The sequence below is a fragment of the Dermacentor silvarum genome, chromosome 2 (assembly GCF_013339745.2).
Source record: "Dermacentor silvarum isolate Dsil-2018 chromosome 2, BIME_Dsil_1.4, whole genome shotgun sequence".
Classification (NCBI taxonomy): Eukaryota; Metazoa; Arthropoda; class Arachnida; order Ixodida; family Ixodidae; genus Dermacentor; species Dermacentor silvarum.
The window spans coordinates 210773808-210792479 of NC_051155.1; the positions used below are offsets into that span (position 1 = coordinate 210773808).

At 43.2% G+C, this 18672-nt stretch overlaps 1 protein-coding gene across 1 annotated transcript in view; it reads right to left on the bottom strand.

The window, feature by feature from the left end:
• Positions 1 to 1833: 1833 nt before the first annotated feature.
• LOC119442537 (epidermal growth factor receptor-like) overlaps positions 1834 to 18672 on the bottom strand; it is a 31773-nt gene continuing 14934 nt past the window's right edge. The window contains 13 exon segments of the mRNA XM_049662227.1: positions 1834 to 4698; positions 8141 to 8320; positions 10240 to 10441; positions 11447 to 11659; positions 11661 to 11728; positions 13157 to 13303; positions 13430 to 13505; positions 13626 to 13717; positions 13832 to 13895; positions 14847 to 15032; positions 15605 to 15703; positions 15818 to 15958; positions 17226 to 17361. Coding sequence (XP_049518184.1) covers positions 4334 to 4698; positions 8141 to 8320; positions 10240 to 10441; positions 11447 to 11659; positions 11661 to 11728; positions 13157 to 13303; positions 13430 to 13505; positions 13626 to 13717; positions 13832 to 13895; positions 14847 to 15032; positions 15605 to 15703; positions 15818 to 15958; positions 17226 to 17361 — 1969 coding nt within the window. The 3' untranslated portion in view covers positions 1834 to 4333.

The window sequence follows — 18672 nt, forward strand, 5'->3', positions numbered from 1 at the left end:
GCTTTCCTCGAGGATACGCAAATTTGCTCATCCTCCAGCGTTGTATTGCTAACCTTCAAAGAAAAGGCTTCAGCCCCGGTACTTCGGCAAGAGTGAGTACCGCTCATTACACAATGATAACGGGAGTAGCGCCGCTTCCTGTCATAGTAGGTTTCGCGGACAGTGTCTGCCAGTAGCGCACCCAGGATCTCTGCCCTGGGGGGGGGGGGGGGGGGGGGGGGGCAGTTTGACAGTTTGCCAATACCATCTAAACAGCACTAATTTCAATTTCTTCACGGGAAATTGTCAGAATGTGCGCTTTTTGCGTACTCGCAGACGATTACGCCTCTTACATCTTAGTTGCAGTACTCAAAGGCGCAAGGAAAGAAAAGGGGTTATACAAAAGGGTGGGTTAACTCGGCCTCAGGGGGGGGGGCGGGGGGGGTTCAACCCCCGAATCCCCCCCCCCCCCCCCCCGTCGGTGCGCCACTGGTGTCTACACACATCTACCCCAACCGGCACGGAAACTTACGCCCACTCTTTCGCCAACGTGTCAAGAATAATTGAATGGGCGCACACTTGAATATATGCGCACTATATACGCACAGTAAGTCACAGCACTGCACCGATAGCGCACGAATGGTCGAAGCTGAATGTTTCGTGACGGTCCACAAGAGTAAGCGAGTTAGTAGCGATCATACGCATTTGCTACAAGGTATTACAATGTGCAGAACAGCTACGTTTCAAGCCTTGTGCACAGCAAGGACAAATCTGACGGAATTGAGCACACCCACGAGCGATTAGGCAGAAAATGATCAGATAGTGACCGCACCGAGGAACCTTACTGAGTCAGAAACGTGACAAGCCGCTGCTTCAAAATAATTGCCCCAAATAAACAACGAAGACCAAAACACCATAATCCCGATTCAATTCATGAGCGGAAAGTTTGGATGGCTTCGAATACATATTTAGCCCCGCTTTTAGAGCAAGCACCATATACGCTGCTCACGCCATTTGGACATAGCTTAATCAGCTCCGAAAGCGCTTTCGCATGTTTTCTGAAACTACGGCCAAAGCTTCGTGGCACCCACCCAATCACCGTCTACGATATCTCCAGAAACTGAGGTTTGCTAAGCCGCACCGGCGTCATGCACATCCATTGTAAACACGGAGGCAGTTGAGGCAAGCAATGGACGCGTCACCACGTGATCAAACATGGCAGCGCCCACGGAATCGCCGTGAATCCCGTGGGTCGGCGCAGTGACGTCACGGCTTAGCTCCACCTTAGCGCAGCCGCGGCAACCACTCCGCACGGCGCGGTGACGTCATGGCTCAGCAGAGCTAAGGTACAGTATTCTAGTACACTGTAGCTAAGGCGAAGAGATGCGGCGCGTGCGATGACCTCACGGCTCACGCAGCTGGGGCGAAGCGTTGCTAGGCGACGCATGACGACGTCATCGCCAGGCGGAAGTTTTGGTGCTTACAGTCGACGGACCATCCTCGAGCTTAAACAGCTTCGCTAGTTCACAGAGCCACGTTTATCCAGACATGGTGCCACTGCCTATGCAATATGGGCATGAATGTATGTGAATGTAAGCACCAGCAATTATTCTGGAATGTATGGCGAGACATGCATAAATAGTGAACAAACTGAACCACCAATGACAGTCATTCAACCAATGATCTGATAGCCAATGGCTGCTGTACTCACTGCTATCGCTGCGATTTAAATGTTACCAGTCCTTTTCTGCACAAGTTCACCCACTATTAGAGTGCCATTCTTGCACTTTTTGCAGAATTTCTTGCTCTTCATCATCACTACAATTTACCTGCTCATAAAAAATCACGGAAGCCTTTTTTTTTGGGACAAGTAATTTTATTAATGTACCATATAGCAAATACATCTCTCATCTTTAAAAATTTCCACTCTCTTCTGCAGAGGTACCCCACATTGGGAGCAGTCACATTAGATGTGCGCCCTTGACTGCTCCTAACAGGACTATGTAAAACTTGAAATGGAATACCTGTGAAGTCAACAGGCATTGGTAAAACACACTTTGTACAATACATACATAACATGCAGTCACATGCAGCTAGCTGAGCCTAATGAGGTGAGCTTATTCGTCAGAGCTTTCCAGTAGAAGCCAGTTGAGAAGTCTTAAAATGTACGTATATACAGGTAAACATTGTAGCATTGTGGAAAGCCAAACACTGTTACAATGATCATGAGGCAGTGTTAAACACGAGTCTTAGGCTACAATGAGTAGTTCACACCTCAAAGGAAAGAGTGACATTGTAGGCTGCAAATGTAAAAAACCTTGTGTTTTTCACAGGGTTCCTATGCAAAAATATTTCGTTTTGGTCCCTTCTACAAATTTTATGATTTTATCATACTTTACTTGGAATGGCGCAATACAGAAAAAAAAAAAAAGTCTCGAAGCAACATTTTTGCTCCTTTGCTTGCAGGAATCATTACTCGTAAAGCTCTGGCAACAATTACTGCATCACATGCAACAAAACAGAAGATTTAAAGACATGTGTAAAAAAAAATAGAACGCACAATTCCCCATCATTAAATTTTTTTTTTAAACATGGCATGACTGTGTTCACTGAAATTCAAAGGTTTAAAAATGAGTCATCCTCTGCATTCAACCATTCTTAGAATGCACTCTTTACAAACGTTCACAACCAGTGGAGTGATTCAAGCAAGCTCTTTAGCTGCTTGAGTAGAAATCACCAGGTAGGCCCCATGAGAGGAGAAAGGAAATCAAAACCAAACCCTGCTGCAGGTTTCAATGGTGCAAGGACATCATTCACAATTTGACAATAAACAGCCCAATCTTTGCACACACATGCATCTTATGCACTGATGTTTAAAGGACTTGTAAGTGCAGGCTTTCCTCAAGCCTTGCTAAAAATATGTTCATAAAAGCTTGACAACATGTACAAAACAACCGTCATGTCAATAGGTAATCAATGAGTCAACCAATTGTTGTTGCACGAGTTAGTGAAGTGATAGCAATGTCTTATGGCACTCGGATGAGTTGTAATACTGAAAGCTTATGCATTACATGCACCCGCTGATGTCGTTAGGCACGGAAGACATCAATGTGCTAATCAAGCCACAAGGAACGAGAAAGACAGCTAAATAATTTCAGGATGGCAGTACGCACAACAAACAGCACTTCTTAGTAGCACAATGTGGCAAGTTGATGCACAAAAATAAAGGACAAGGAAAGGACTACAGTGGCAATGTTTTGGGCACAGCTCACATAAAAAAGTATGCACTTAAAGAAAAAAAAAAAAAAACAGAAGAAAGAAACGGGAGAGTTATGTATACTATTTACATCAAACTGCACGAAACTTTAGTGACCTTTTTAAAAGGAAGCACAGTCCTCAATGAAGACAACTAACTCCATTTTCACAGTCTTGTTTGTGTTCCACGAAAATAAATAGCACATGGGAGATATCAAGTTCCTGGAAGTGATAACTGGTCCCACGGTGACGCGTCTTCGTTTGCCTCTCCAGAGTCCTCGGTTATAACCCACAGTCAACACTGGTCACAGTCTGCGTTCACTGTTGAAACCTTGGCGAGGCGACTTGAAGTGACCAGAAGCAGACGGCAATTGAAGGTGCTAGCGTCGAAACAAATGCAAGACTTTCACTCGGATGCAGAGTTCCTTGTTGCACACTGCTGGCTGCTTTCAAACGAAAAGCCTTTTGTCAGGAGACACGACTGAGATCACTCGATGCTTTGCATGAAGATTTTTGTGTGTTCTGCTGACAGCTGCAGTCCCAGAAAGACTTTTCTTTCCAAGATGAACGGGAAAGCTTTCTCTCTGCCATCATGTGCTGACTGTCATAGTGCTTTGGTAAGTGGACTTAGAGTCAATTTTTTTTCTCGCTTCCATTTCTTTGTGAGCTTTCTGTCAAAGATAATGACCTGGCCAAGATCCGAAATTTTTTTTCATGACCATATCTATATCAACAGTTAAATGATAATTCAAACCAGATTGCAATGCCTATTCACATGAGACATGACAAAATTCAGTGTCTTGATCCACATTGTACTGAAAAAATTTCTAATATGCTCAGAATTTTGGCTGCACCCTTGATCGTTTAAGAGGAGTAAAATGAGTAATGAAGAAGCCACATTTCAACTCTCAGCTGCCCCCTGCACACACACTTTGGTTGTTGTCTACATGCCATACCAGCAGAGACAGCTTGACTTGACCGAGTCTGCCTTCTCACCACGAAGGAGACACAGTAGCTTTTCCAAAGCCTGCCTATCACTACAACTGGAGATGACCGAAGCGACAAGTTTCTGTCACACGCACAGCTTGGAGCACTGTCACTAGACCGTTGTTTCACTCCGGCTACGATGGTTGAGCGGCTGCAGTTCCCGCTTGAGTCGGTCGTAGTCGTTGTAATACTCGTGGTCATCAGTGTCCTCGTCGGAGCTGTGCTGTTTGCGGGTCACCACTCCGGGCCCCTGAGGGGGCACCACCGTGTTTGGAGAACCCAGGGGGCAGGTGTTCACGTACTGGGGACCCGGGTCACGGGGTATTTGCATTGCCACTGGATGTGCAGGCCCGTTGCGATTCATGAGGTGGTACTCAATGTTGTCAACACCCTGCAGCGGCCCCTGGCCGTTGGGAGGAACGAAGTCTGGCATGAAGCCTCCGTAGGCCTGAAGACGGGGGTCAAGGCCATCAACACCTGTAAAATGCAAAACAAGAACTAGTGATCAGCAACGTTTTCAGGTTTATGTGTTCACAAGTACCCAACAGCAATGCCAGTACTCGGAACAAAGCACAAAGCTAGCCATGTAAAAAGTGAAGAAGCAGAATGCTTGGGCCACCAACACTAATGCATTTTCAAAACTCCTAGACAGTGGTCAAGAAGTCTGGCCAATCTGGAACAGTTCCTCAAAAAATATTGTCTCTATAAAATTGGTACTTTATTGCACTATGAAAACACAAGAGCTCATATCTATTAAAAAGTATCTAAGGTGTGGCTCTTGTGACAAATAATGGCAGTACCAAGTGTTTTCTTGCATTCTCTGTAGGACACAGCATTTGCAACAAGGCACGCAAACATTGTTACTATGAAACATAATAGAACAGCAAAATCGATGCAGGAAAGCGCGAAGTAGAATTCTAATATACAGATGTATTTTTCTAACGCAATGAGAAATTTTTGCCTCTTCCTGCGCTCTGCGATGTCCATGAATTATATTTTTTTATAGGCTGTACTCGTATGTTACTGTCACCATACAGAGACGAGGCTATCATGCATAATGCGCTTTACAACTACTTCTTCTGGGGTCCTCTAGACTGTCTAGGTAGGAGTTGCAATGGACACTCTTGCACTTTTTAGAAGACACAGTGGGGAGGGGGGCAAGTGCCAACTCTTCTGCAAGGCTAGATCCCTTAATTGCATGTACTACTAATTGCTACACAATCATGAAGCCAACAGACAATGATAAAAAAAAAAAGCGCACAGGGTAAATTACTTGTTTTATTTCAAATGCAGATATGATAAATAAAGAGAAATGGAAGTGGACGAAAAAACAACTGGGCACAGCTGAGACAAGAACCCACATCTTTGTAATACTATGCAATGCTCTTACCAACTGAGCTACCATGGCATTGTTTTCTAATACACTTTCTTGAGCATTATATGTGTGCGAAATCTAGGCATGGAAGTTTTAGCCAGTGCTACAACTCCCGACCACGAGTTTCTTATGAACTTTCATTTCCCATTGTTTATCATTTCCACATTTTAAATAGAACGAATAATTTATCCTACGCTTTCCTAGGTTTCATTGTCTGTTGGCTTCATATGATTGTGACTAACAGAAATTGGGCGCCTCGATTCCCCTTCTCGTTAATTGCTACACAGGCATACGTGTGAATATTTGTGCCTAGAGAAAGTTAACGTGCAGCGAGTCGTGCATCGTAAAGTGACAGTTGCTGGAAAAGCAGTTAAGAAGTGACGCAGATGTGAAATACATGGTAATGCCAACTTTGAATTGCTGAAGAAGCTCCTGTTATAATATAAGATACTATAAGACATAATTAAACGAAAAATAATGACAATTCCTATTGAAAAATAAAATTCAAACGCACAAATTTTTATACTGAAATCTGTGAAACGACTGCAAAACCTAATGTTACTTAATGATGTTGTCAGAGCTGCAGATTAGATACCAGGGAGATTGTGAAAAAAGATGTCCATACACAATAACCTTCAGCGGAACAAAAATAGAGAATTCAAAGCAAGCAATCTCCAATATAGCCTGACAAATGTAGTGGCAAATTTCACTATTAGTTGGTTCAGAGCAGGTCTGCGTTTTCCACACACTCACGAGTGAACACTTTGAGCAGCGAGTTTCTCTTTCTCGCTCTTCTGCTGCTAAAGGCCAACTGCAACAAAATTTCGCTTGCACTAAATTCCCTATAAATTCTTAGCGTATACTATGAATGTAATCTTGGCAAAGCCGCAGGGCTAGTAATTGCGTAATTTTCTTATTAGCAGCCTTTAAATAGCGCCTAAGCAGACACCACATGCACCTGGCAGTGAGAAGTAGTGATGGGGATGTGGCACAAGTTTCAGAACTGTACATGGCTGCTGATCTCTCAGTTGCGCCCAGGTGTGTCACTCACGCAGCATTTGCAAGTTGATGGGCGTCTCTGTCGGCATGCTTTCTTATCTGTACAGTACACAACGCTGGCTGCGTAGAGGAAGGCCGAACACATCTTTCCTGTCCCAGCTTTCAGAGTGCAAGCGTCCACCACGCCGTAGCAGGCATGCACGATGCAGACCAGCTAACGCACACAAAGAATGTAAACGGCACTTGACAAAGCTGCACAAGCTACATTTCACGAACACACTCACCCATGAAAAATCTGCTTACCAAACCCTTTCTCGGGACGATCATAATTGCTATAAACTACGATGGTGCACGAAAAGCAAAGGTGCACAAAAAGCAAAGGTGCACAAAAAGCAAAGGTAAGTCGTATTCAGGGACGATATTCTCGAGCGATCATTCCCGGTAGTGCATCATCTTCGAGCCATTTTGTACATCTTTACATCGGACGGAATGGAAGCCTTTCTGACACAGCGCCATAAACGCTGTCAGCAGGAATCGCAGGCTGCATTTGTCACGCAAGAAAATGTGACGCGGCGGCCGAGGTGTAGATGTGACGAGGGTCTGCTTGTTGCATGTAGACAATCAGATGCAGAAAACTGGTTCCACTTGGGGAATACTTAGCATTAAAAGAGCATTGCAGGCGCGCAACGGCGTAGCCGGAGCACACGAAGCAGCTAGCAGAGTACAGTAACTCTGTGGCTAGCACATGTGTGGGACCGGTTCGCTGATACATGGGAATGGTATACAAGCAAGGGAAGCAGACGACCCGGGTGCTGGTTCTGTACAATTTATTTTAAATAGTATGTCATTTCCAGCGAGTGGTAATGGCGGCGTTATAGCTAAACGTTTAAAGTTTGTTAAAAGAACAAACCTTTTTTTCAGTTTCGGTGTGAAAAACAGTTTATTGCGAGCATTTTGTGAAGCACCCACTCGCATTTCGAACATAAAGTTTTCCACAGAGGCTACTGTATGTCTAAAATATCTGAAACGGGGCTGTTTACTCGGTCCAGTATTTCATTGCAGTTGGCCTTTAATGAGGCGCAAACTCAGCCTAAAATGCCAGAGAAATCTACATCATTTCCATGTGCTTTTAGTGCTAAATGTGGACATTGGCATGCCAGTTTGTGTATCTTTTGCATGGTGGCAGGGTGTGCTGCCACCAAAAGGCTCGCTGCCACCACAGAGCTCAATTTTGATGGAAAGTGTCAGTCAGGGAACAGCTTAAACAACCATACAACAGCAGTCGCAGTATTACAATAACTACAACAGAGATACTAAACTCCGACATCAGCTGTGCATGATTCAAATGTTGAGGTGATCTCGTGCAGGGCATTTTGCTTTCTTCTGGCAGATTTGATATAAAAATCTGAACACAATGCGAGTGCTCGCTTGAGGATTGTCCATTACTGCGCTTCTTCCTCTTCACGACCACAATCTCTCTCTCATAAGCTGTATAGTGTACCCTGAACCCCCTATAGTTTTGCTACAGTTGTGAAAAGCACTGACCATTTGAGTAGCGACTGTCCCCGATCAAGTCCATGTAAGTAGTGGAGAGGCCCTTGGATCGGGGTGAAGGCATCAGGTAGTCATCCTCATCCACCGGTAGGGACATGCGCATGTCACTTGGTTTGGATCCCTTGGGAAGCGTTGCCGCATTGTGCATGAAGGCATCGTCGTCTCCTTCCTCTGCAATATGGGTTAATAGTTGCAGGACATGAGCTACCAAAGTGGTGTGTTCCCTTTACTTTCAGTGCTATGAAGCAGGATATATGAGACTATTTTTTGTCAAGGTTTGTGCTCACAAAGTAGAACTGTCTATAAAATCTCTGTGACAAAGAAATAATGACACATCAACTTCAATATATCTAAGTCACAACATATTTGAGATACTGTGGTATATCAAATAAATTTGACTAATCTGAATGTAGTGGTATGCAAAGACGCCAAAAAAAAAGGGGGGGGGGCGATATCATACAAATGGACCAAGCATTCGTGCTACGCCGAGCAGAGATTAATGGCAAAATTGTACACGAAAGTTGGTGTCTTCCTGAAAGTGGTCGACTCATAACTACAACAGCCTAAAATGAGCCCAACAAATTGTCAGCTACCCTTTTCATGCTCTTTAGGAAGATTACTAATAAGACAGAGTCACCACATCTGCATAGTTAATGTCTTTAAACCTATCCTCATGACCACCTTCAAAAATCACCCTTTATACTTTTCTTGTGCATTCACAAGCAGCAGCTCACTTGTGAAATAAATGGGTTTTGGCAAACCAGGCTCCCCTTTAATTTCTATCATCTTGTAGTTACAGTATTATAGAATTCCATGACACATCAAACTTCTTTTCTGCTTGCTTATTTATTTTCATTTACTTCTATATATTAAAAATAAACTGTATACGACATACCACATTAGGTGTTCACAACTTTCTATGACCTTGGTGTTAAGTTGACCAAGTACAAACATCCAATCGGAGAAAAGACAAAAGTTGATGCCAACACAATACTATGGCCATACAAGTGCATTACCAATTGCCAAAAAAGCTCAAATATATACTGCAAACACAGAGGTGCTTTAGGTTCCTATACAACAACATCAACTGATAAAAATGGCTGATGTGTTCGTCACTCATCCTGCATTCAGACAAGCGCTTTCATGCACTGTTCATGCACGAGACGAATGGCATGCAAGAGATTCATTACAATGGTAAGTACGTAGTAGCATGAGTTTCACAGAGAAATGAATCACAGAAGCCTGGCTTTAGTGTCTTTAAGAGCCAGCACAGAAAGTACAAATCTTCACAACAGTTATTGACATTGATTTATCGTGCAGCCTTTGATGCCAGAAGGAGTGTATTAAGGGTGGTGAGCTTAAGAGATCAGCATCCCCTTCACCCTTCCAGGAGTTTTAATAACCTCCCTTGAGAACCCAAAGTGAAAGAGGTTATTGACATTAGAAGTAATATCCCAACTAAGATGCCAGACAAGTGTAATATGAGATGTACAAACATTCGGAACTGTTGACAACAATAATAGAGTAGGCAGCCAGCCTTTGGCATATTCAACAATGCTCGCCGATAACCTGTGTTACTTGTGAACATGTGTACATAGAGCAAGACACCCAAATTGAGCTCATATGTGTGCACACTATCAGTGTAAGTGTTATCAATATGGCATCCAAGGCATGCACTTGAACATTATGGCTAACACACTAAAGATTCATATTGCCCCCTGCAAGCTTGTCTAGAGCATGTGATCATCATGCTGCATACTATATGCACTGTGTTCCCAGTGAGGCACACATTTCAACTTGTGAGTGAATCCGGATCCATATGCACACAATGTCTTGCCTTAAACTTGACTACAGTACAGAAGTGCTTTATTTGCATTGCAGCACACTGTTCCCACAGTTCATGATGAATATGCTGGGACAATAGCTGGCTAGTTGGCTGCACTCGTAGTACAAGCGAACTGCACAAAGCACAGCACCAATTTCATGAAAAAGCAGCAGCAGTGGCAACTAACTTTCACTCAGCATACATGGTCGTCAAAGAAAGCAGGCAAAGCATGCATGTTTGAAACAATTAGAAAGCGCAGACGCACCGGCATCTTTTCCAAGGAGCTTTAGCGGGTCAGAGCAGTAGCGTTGGTTGAGGCTGTTCTCTCGGCCGCGAGGGTTCATACCATTGGCGTGGCAGCCCCCATTCATGTCAGGATGGGGAACCATGTTGGCAGGGAAGAACTCGGCCGGGTTTGGAACTCCAACAGAGGGATCCTCCTCGAACCCACGATCATCCATGAATTTCTGCAAGCAAAGGTTGACATGTAAGAAGAACTGAAAGTTGGACTAGTTGGTACAGATTCATCGTGGTGTAATGGGTGTCAAACAGAACACACAAGAGAAGGGGATAGACAACGATGCTACTCGCAACTGAAAGACTTAATTAAAACGACACAAATAAATAGATCAAAACAGTCATCACGCATGCTCAAGAAACCAGACAAGGAATGACGGAGGGGTAGCAGAAAGCAATACTAATCATGTGCCTACCAAAAGGTCTCTTTTCTTGGCGGATAAAGCAACACACTAGCAACTAAAATAATCATCCTAGTTCTCGGAAGATATGGTAATCTTCAGTAGCTCCTTGGGTAGCCTTCATTCTGGGATGGAAACAAGTTATCTGTATTCAAGAAAGAATGGCACAAACACACAGGGACAAGAAGGAAAAACATGAACGAGTGCAGTTTTTCTTTCTCGTCTCTGTGTGTTCGCTCCATTCTTTCTTGAATATGGAATACCAACACGCCCAGCATTCAGTACTTCTAAGTTATCTGTCTTTTCAAACCACAGCAAGCAGCCACAGCTTGCACAATGATGGGCCAGGTGGCTTCTGGACTTGTTGATGTTGCAAGCATCTTCCCTCAATCAAATATTTATGCGTCTAGTACCAGAGTACCCTACAGAATATTAAATTAATACACAATTATTTGCAGTTCATATGCAGTTCGGCACTTTCTTCTGGGCCACAGAGCTTTTAATTCGGGCAGACGTCGTGCACTGATGACTATCCAAATAGGAACACTACAATGACTATGCAAACCGCAGTATTCTTTTTACTGGTTGCTTTGCGAAAAAAAGCCAGGTACCAGATACACAACAACAACTGGGTTGACTTGGACAAGAATGGCTTCACATTGATAGCAGGCATTTACTGTAGAGAAATCACATGTAACCTTAATGCCTCAATTCTGCATTAACTGCAGTCTGCTCTCATAAGCCAGTCAAGCATTAGGTCTACAGCTTGGTTACCTTGATTGGTGTAGGTGGCGGAGCCTGGTCAGCACCTAAGAGCATGCTGGGCTGAGCTCTGGGCTGCAGGTACTCCTCAGCATCCATGATGACCTCCGAGCCTTCCATGGGCATGCTCAGGTTCCGGATAAGCTCCTTCTCGTCCTGCGGAGTGTAGCTGGGTAGCCGCATCAACTTGTCACCAGGAACGACCAGATAACGCCCTGGATCAGCGAGCCATTTTGGCAAACTCTTCGGCCAGCTCTTTGAAGGAGGGACGTGAACCAGCGTCAAGCATCCAGCCTGTGCAGATGCAAAACAGAATTGTTAAACAGGTGAACGTACAATTCAAAAGTCAAACGATAGCAAATCTAGGCTGTCAACTTGTGCTTCTCTTATTAGGTGGACTCCTAGGCATACATTCTACGAGCAAACCTAAAGGTGCTTTGAAACACTTTTCTAACTAATCATAGAATGGCCTCACTATTAAAGTATGTTGTCCCGTGAATCTCATGCCGCATAAGTTTTCCGAATACTTCAACTATAAGTGAAGGTGTTACACCGATACCCAGCTATCTCTCTCTGTTTGTCCCTGCTTGCACACTGGAAGTTGCACAGTGGAGAAGCCAAGAGAACAAAGCCCCAGCCAAAAGTTAAGAGTATCACAGCGGCATAAGGGCTCATCGCGGCACCCTGTGGCAACCACAGTATTGCAGCATGCCACTGCCATCTCAGAGGCCACACGCAGCAGACGCAGCTACACGCCGTGCAAAGATGACATAATTTTTATGTCTTTTTGAGCTCGCAGACATACATATTTTTCATTTAACTCAAAACTAGCAATTAAGTATCACTGAGAACGTTCTCGCGATCATGAAATCAGTCAACAGCATTGGTCGGTCAACTGCTTTCGATCAGCTTTTGATGACGACATTGCGGATGCGAGAGCAAGTGTCTGTTCATTGCTTTTGACATGAGATTCTCAATTCCCTGCTGCGTGCAGTGCAACAATATTTGGCTCACACGTTCACAGGAGCCTCGCTTAGAGATCAGCAACGCTTTTTTTATGTTCACAAAATGTTTCAGTGCACATGAAAGTTAGAAGTGCCCTCCAATAAAACCTTAATTGGATACTTTTCAACAGGTTCATCACAAATGGTACTAGTTGAGTTACTATTCGATGTTGAAGAGAAAAAAATGTGTCAAAAACCTTGGTTCAAGGGTTCAATAAAATGTCATTGTCTGGCAACAAGAAAATACTTGGCGCTAATGCAATGGTAAACTCGGCGGTAATGCAGTTCCACTCAACGTGAAAGCTGGGGAAGTGTGGAGCAGTGATTCGCCGGTGTTTCCCTCGTGTTGTCCTTGTGTTTATCTTGTTCTATCCTCTGTTTATCTTGTATCTATCAATCCATCATCCGTTTTGACACCTGCGCTAAGGCACAACTGGTGGGAAACCGCCACGCACATGGAGCCAAAGCTTTGCTGATGATAGAAGCGATTTTAATGAATTTCTGTTAATTCGATTAATTCACGAGTATTCCAGTATTTTATATTATTCTGAATCTAGTTAGGTCAATTTTACACGGTATTGCACTGGTATTGGCATGTTTTGGCACCATTTTGCGCTTGTATTTTCAGAGCATGACGGCATGACACACGACACATTAGACACCGACAGCCCGGGCCCAGAAAGTGCTCCGTACTTAAATGCACAGAATTCACACTTACACTTGATCATGATCATGTAGACATCAATAGTGCAAATTGATGGCTGGTTGAGCCTCTCTCCCTTCTCGAGCAGGTCAGGTACATCTCGCGCAGAAACATTTTCATAAGGTCGCATACCGTATGTCAGTAGCTCCCATACAGTCACACCTGCAATAATGCAATACAGGTAACTCACTTTCCAGGCAGACAGGTAAGAAGCTTGTGGGCTTTATTATTTGACCACTGTGTAATTATGCGAGTAGAAGGTAACCATGCGAGTCAAGGGGAACTTACCGAATGCCCAGACATCACTCTTGTGTGTGAAGATGCGGTGTTGGATGCACTCTAACGCCAGCCATTTGATTGGCATCTGAAGTACACAAAAGAATAACAAAATTGTGAGTACAAGACAAAATAAAGAATTGGCACATTGGACAAATTAGTACTGCAAAACAAGAAGCAATGAACCAAAGAAAACATGTATACGTACCTTGCCGCCGGCTGCTTTGTACTCAAATTCATTGTTGTCAAGCAGCTTAGCCAAACCGAAATCGGTGATCTTCACACAGCCGGGTGTTTGAACTGAAAAGAAGGATGGCACAAGAGTGTCAGTAAATGCAGCTTCCCATGTAAAGGGAATTGAAAGCTATGCAGGCAGCTCCTTTCAAACAGCAGATCAAAAACAGACAAACTTACGCAGGACATTTCTTAGGGCAAGGTCACGATGAACCATGCGCTTTTCCTCCAGGTAGGCCATACCCTGAGCAAAGAAGCATATTTCAACTTCAGACGAACACTCATAAGTACACACACCGTCAAAGCAAACTTGCTAAATATTCTTTAAGGTAAGAGCTGGATGTAAAACTGCTAAAGCCCTCTGCAAAAACTTTTTGGAAATTAAAAAATAAAGCTTACAGAAATGCCCTCTTTGGCTGTGCGCAGATGCAAGCATAACTATAGAACACTAGCAGTCAGTTTCTGAAGGAGTTCAATACAGACTGATACTAGTGTACCACTTAAATAATGGTTTAAGACATTTAGATCCTTATTCCAAGAGCTTTACTGCTAACCAAGATGAAAATGTTAATGAGACTAGTGGTTCAATTAGGCAAGTAGCGAATTATCACTCATATAAAGCAAGAGAATGTAGAAACTTGAGGAAATTGCCAAAGTCTCACACATAACATATAGATTTGATATATGCATCACATGGAAGGTCTAGGTACTTTTGCTATTACCCCAAAATATCACAAAAGGAAAGTTTCTCAAAAAGCTTCCTCTTAACACATTTGGAAGTTTAAACTGTGTGAGCACATGGTATTGGAAAGACAGTAAACTGGCAAATAAAATGCGTAATCGTCAAAACTCTTCTGTGTACTAACCTGAAATTAATTAGGAACATGGCTTTTTCCCATAAAGCAAGGAAACAAAAAAGGTGTAGCCTACTAAGTGCTTCTCGTCGTTGGAAGTATAGTACGAACTGATCAACGAGTACCGCAACAGTTTAAGAGTTCAGAAATAAACTTACTCACATTTTAAGGATCGATCTATAATCCCTCCAAGATGGGGGGAACAAAAAACAGTTCACACACTGCTCATAAGTACTACCTGGATGTTCTGGAGAAATGCATTAACAAACATAGAGCTCAACCCAATAAGCTGTTAACCTCATCGCACTTAACCTGCAATACGTCGTTTGCTATCAGCTTACCCGAGCAATCTGGGTGCACCAATTCAGCAGTGGTTTGGAGCCAATCTTGTCCCGGTTGTTGCGAACATAGTCAAGGAGGCAGCCAAGGGGCATCAGCTGTGTAACCAGCATCAGCTGTGATGTCAGGCAAACCGCCAGCAGCTTGAGAACATTGGGGTGGTCCACACTTGCCATTATGTACGCCTCCTGCAAAGAAACGAAGCAGCACCCATATTCAGAAAACAGGTGATCTGTTGCAATGCTACTTGAGCTAAAAGAACCACAATGGACCACATTTTGAAAAAATTATTTTCCTACGATTCTGTTCCTATCATTCATTAAACTGAGTGACTAATCCAGATGATCACGGCAGCATGTGAGCAAATGACGAAGAGAAAAATAAGGAAAGATTCTTTGAAAAATTTGGCCACAGGCTACAGCTCGGCATATCCCACTCTGCTTCTCTCATTCATCATGGAGACCCTCTCCTGAAGAAATAATAGTGATAAAAGCAAAGCAGCGAAAATCATATGCCTCACATTCCACAAGGAACAACAAGCATTTCACTACCGCCTTCTGGCACTGTTACTCTTTTTTGATTAGATTTCGTTTGCATTTTCTAGTAGTAGAGTGCACAAAAATTTATCAAATCTACAGAAAAATAAAAAGTGCAAAAGAACTCTTGTAATTACATGTACGTAGTTTCGTTTCAACGCTAGTTGTGTTTCAACACAAGCATCAGAAAGAACTCATGCATCAGAACAAACAAGTGCACTCACTTCCAAAAACTCCTTGTTCGTGTTTGGTGCTGTGTCCTCACGAAGAACCTTGATGGCGACAGGAATCCTCACATTTTCACCCTCGGGCACCCAGACACCCTGAACAAGAAAGGTCAATTTAAATACTCAAGGCATACTGAACACAATAAAATCGTTCAGTATGAAATACAGAGGATGTGAACAACAAACAAGAACACCAGAACAGGAACTGACCTTGTAGACCGTACCAAAGGCTCCGTAGCCAAGGATTCCGCCTTTGCGAAGTTCGGCTTCCTTGACAATTCTTAGCTGGGCAAGATTGGGCTTGATATCTGTTGGCTTCAGAGGCTCGTTGTCTTCAAAACCGCTCATGCGCTGTTGAAAAAATAAGTGTCACATTACTACACAATCGACATTGAAGAGTTAATCCACGTTAGTCACACTGCAATCTAGTCACACAAAAGGCCATGCAGTGTAGCAAAATGAGTATAAAGAACTGCTTTGCACTGAGGCCCGTAGGTAACAAAGAGTTCAAGACATCAGGATACCTTCACTCTTCATGGAGCTACCAAGTAATCTAAAAGCACATATTGGCATTCTGTGTGTAGAAAAAAAAAAAAGAAAAAGGAAAAAAAAAAAAGAAAAACCTTTATAATTACGAATATAATTTTAAACATCATGACACAAAAGCTTAAACACAACATTCAGCATGCACAATACTGACAAGGAAGAGTGCGTTAGTATAAAGAAAAGTTGTTGAGAAAGCATTGCAATCACAAGGAATGAAAATCCACTTACAAGTTCTTGAAAGAAGAAAGCAGAGAAAAGAGAGAAAGAAGAGAGAGAATAAGGCAAGGATAGAACTTGCACCAACACACACACACACAAAAAAAAGCTGTCAACACTTCTGAACACTTATGCAAAACTACTACCAAGCATTTCACAACATTCTGGCAGTGTTACCCTTCCCAAGTTTTATATTGTCTGCAATATGCCGCCTTAGCAGAGAAAGCAACAAAAGGGTGCTAGCTTCAAATGGAAACTCCGACTTGCTCCAGACCCGCAATGTCATTTTCCTGATGTGGGGCTGTTGGTTGAGCCTTCTTTTTCCCCTGAGAAACTGAAGAATGCTACTCTTGCTGCATTAGTGTTCTGGCTGTTGCCGTAATCAAGAAATGACTAGAAAGTAGGCGTGAAATCCAGGACCTCTAATTCTGTTTAACATAAGCATAGCAATGCATTAAAACATTGTATCAGGCGAGTTGGTGCATATCACCTTCGAATAAAACTGCGCAATGTTATGTGGGCATTTTGAGACACAGGAATGACGGGGACGAGTGCATGCTAGCAACACAGGGACGGTTGTTCCTGTCGTTTCTGTGCCTCGCTTTGTGCACTCTGCATTGCACAATTTTACTTGAAGCTGATAGCAATGCAGCTTCAATGTTGCTGTTCAAGCCTACAGTGCTGAAGTAAACTTTGCTAGACAAGAAAAATAAAAGATTTTTATCAGTCTTCATTATGCTTGCCAGCTGTTCGCTGTTTACAACATAAACTCTTGACATTCTGGATGTTTTCATAGATCTGGATTCTAGCACACTCATCTCAAGCAAGAGTGTACGAAGTATAGTGGCTATCTCACCATGGTCATTTTGACAGTGTTCTCCTTCGTTTTGGCTCGCTGGAACCAGTGGTAGCTGAACACAGCCAGAAAGATACCCAGCAGCAGGATGCAGCCCCCGGCACTGGCAAGGATTGCAGGCAGGTGGTCTTCCTCCCTGAGAGTGAAAGAGAAGGAAGAAACAGAAGTACAAAATGAAGTCAATGCCATTGTAGCAAGTTCTTGTAGGTGGCTGGTGTAACAAGAAGAGTAAGGTTGCAAAAGCATGTGGCACTGGGCTAGCTGGTTCAACATAGCTTGTGTTGATAAACAGCGCAGAAAATTAAGGTAGAATGAACACTCTCGGTGTATGCCAGTTTTTTCCTCAGCAACGGTAGCAACCCTACTGGCTAATTCAAACTTGACTAGTCAGCAGACGCCTGACCCCACTTATGACCTCAATGGCTGCAACATCTGTCTTAGCAGCACTTGGGGGACAATGAATGCATGGTAAAACTCATGCTGGAAATGCACACTTTCGGCCTGCCTCTGGCAGATTTAGAGTCGCAAACGTCTCGCAATGAATGGTTACCCTATCTGCCTGACTCTAACGCATACCTTTCCGTTTCGAATTGTTCTGCAAACTTCATATGCATTACAATCGGACATGAAACCAAGGCCGCCTTTGCAACAATATAAACAGCCTACTGTCACCACCAGTGTCATTGCATTTGTCATCACAAGGTGGCGGCAAACGAGTTTTCATGCAGGATGATGACTAGAGCCCAGACAACACAATGACCTCCTCGGGACGTCCTCAGGACATCCCTGCATGAGCCTCAAATCCCTATCAAGTCCACATGTCCGGCCTCAGCAAGTCCTCGGGACGTCCTCGAAAAGCATTTGAGGATCTTTTCAGTACGCTTTCAGGACATCTTAAAAGACCTAGGCATTTGGTGCGCCCAGTAAAAATCCTTTAGTTGAGAAATTCAGGCTTATAACATGACCTTACTGCTTGACAGAGCATACTTTTGAGCCCCGTTGCACATGGCCACACGAAATGAAAACGTAGACCAATAGCGATGCACACAAAGCCATTTTATTAGCTTCATTTAATAACGGCGCATGCCACACTAACAAGAAAGGTTGAAGGTAGTGTGATAAAACCAGGAGACTTCACTGCATTAAATGTCTTCATCCGAAAGCACTGAACAGCAAGAGCCAATAAGAGAAACTGAAAGAAATAATAAACAGCACATAGTCGAAAAACGACTTACGTTCAGACATAGAGAAATAACAAACGAGACAGTTTATGCCACATACTTGGAAACACTGCAGCATAAAATTATTGTATGAAGCACCAAAGCAACATCTAATGATTGAATGTTGCTCTTTATGGCTTATCAATCCACTAAAAAAATTAATTTTTCATAACGACTAATACTTTTCACTTGCTTAGCCATAACAAGATTTGAAAAAAAAAAAATTA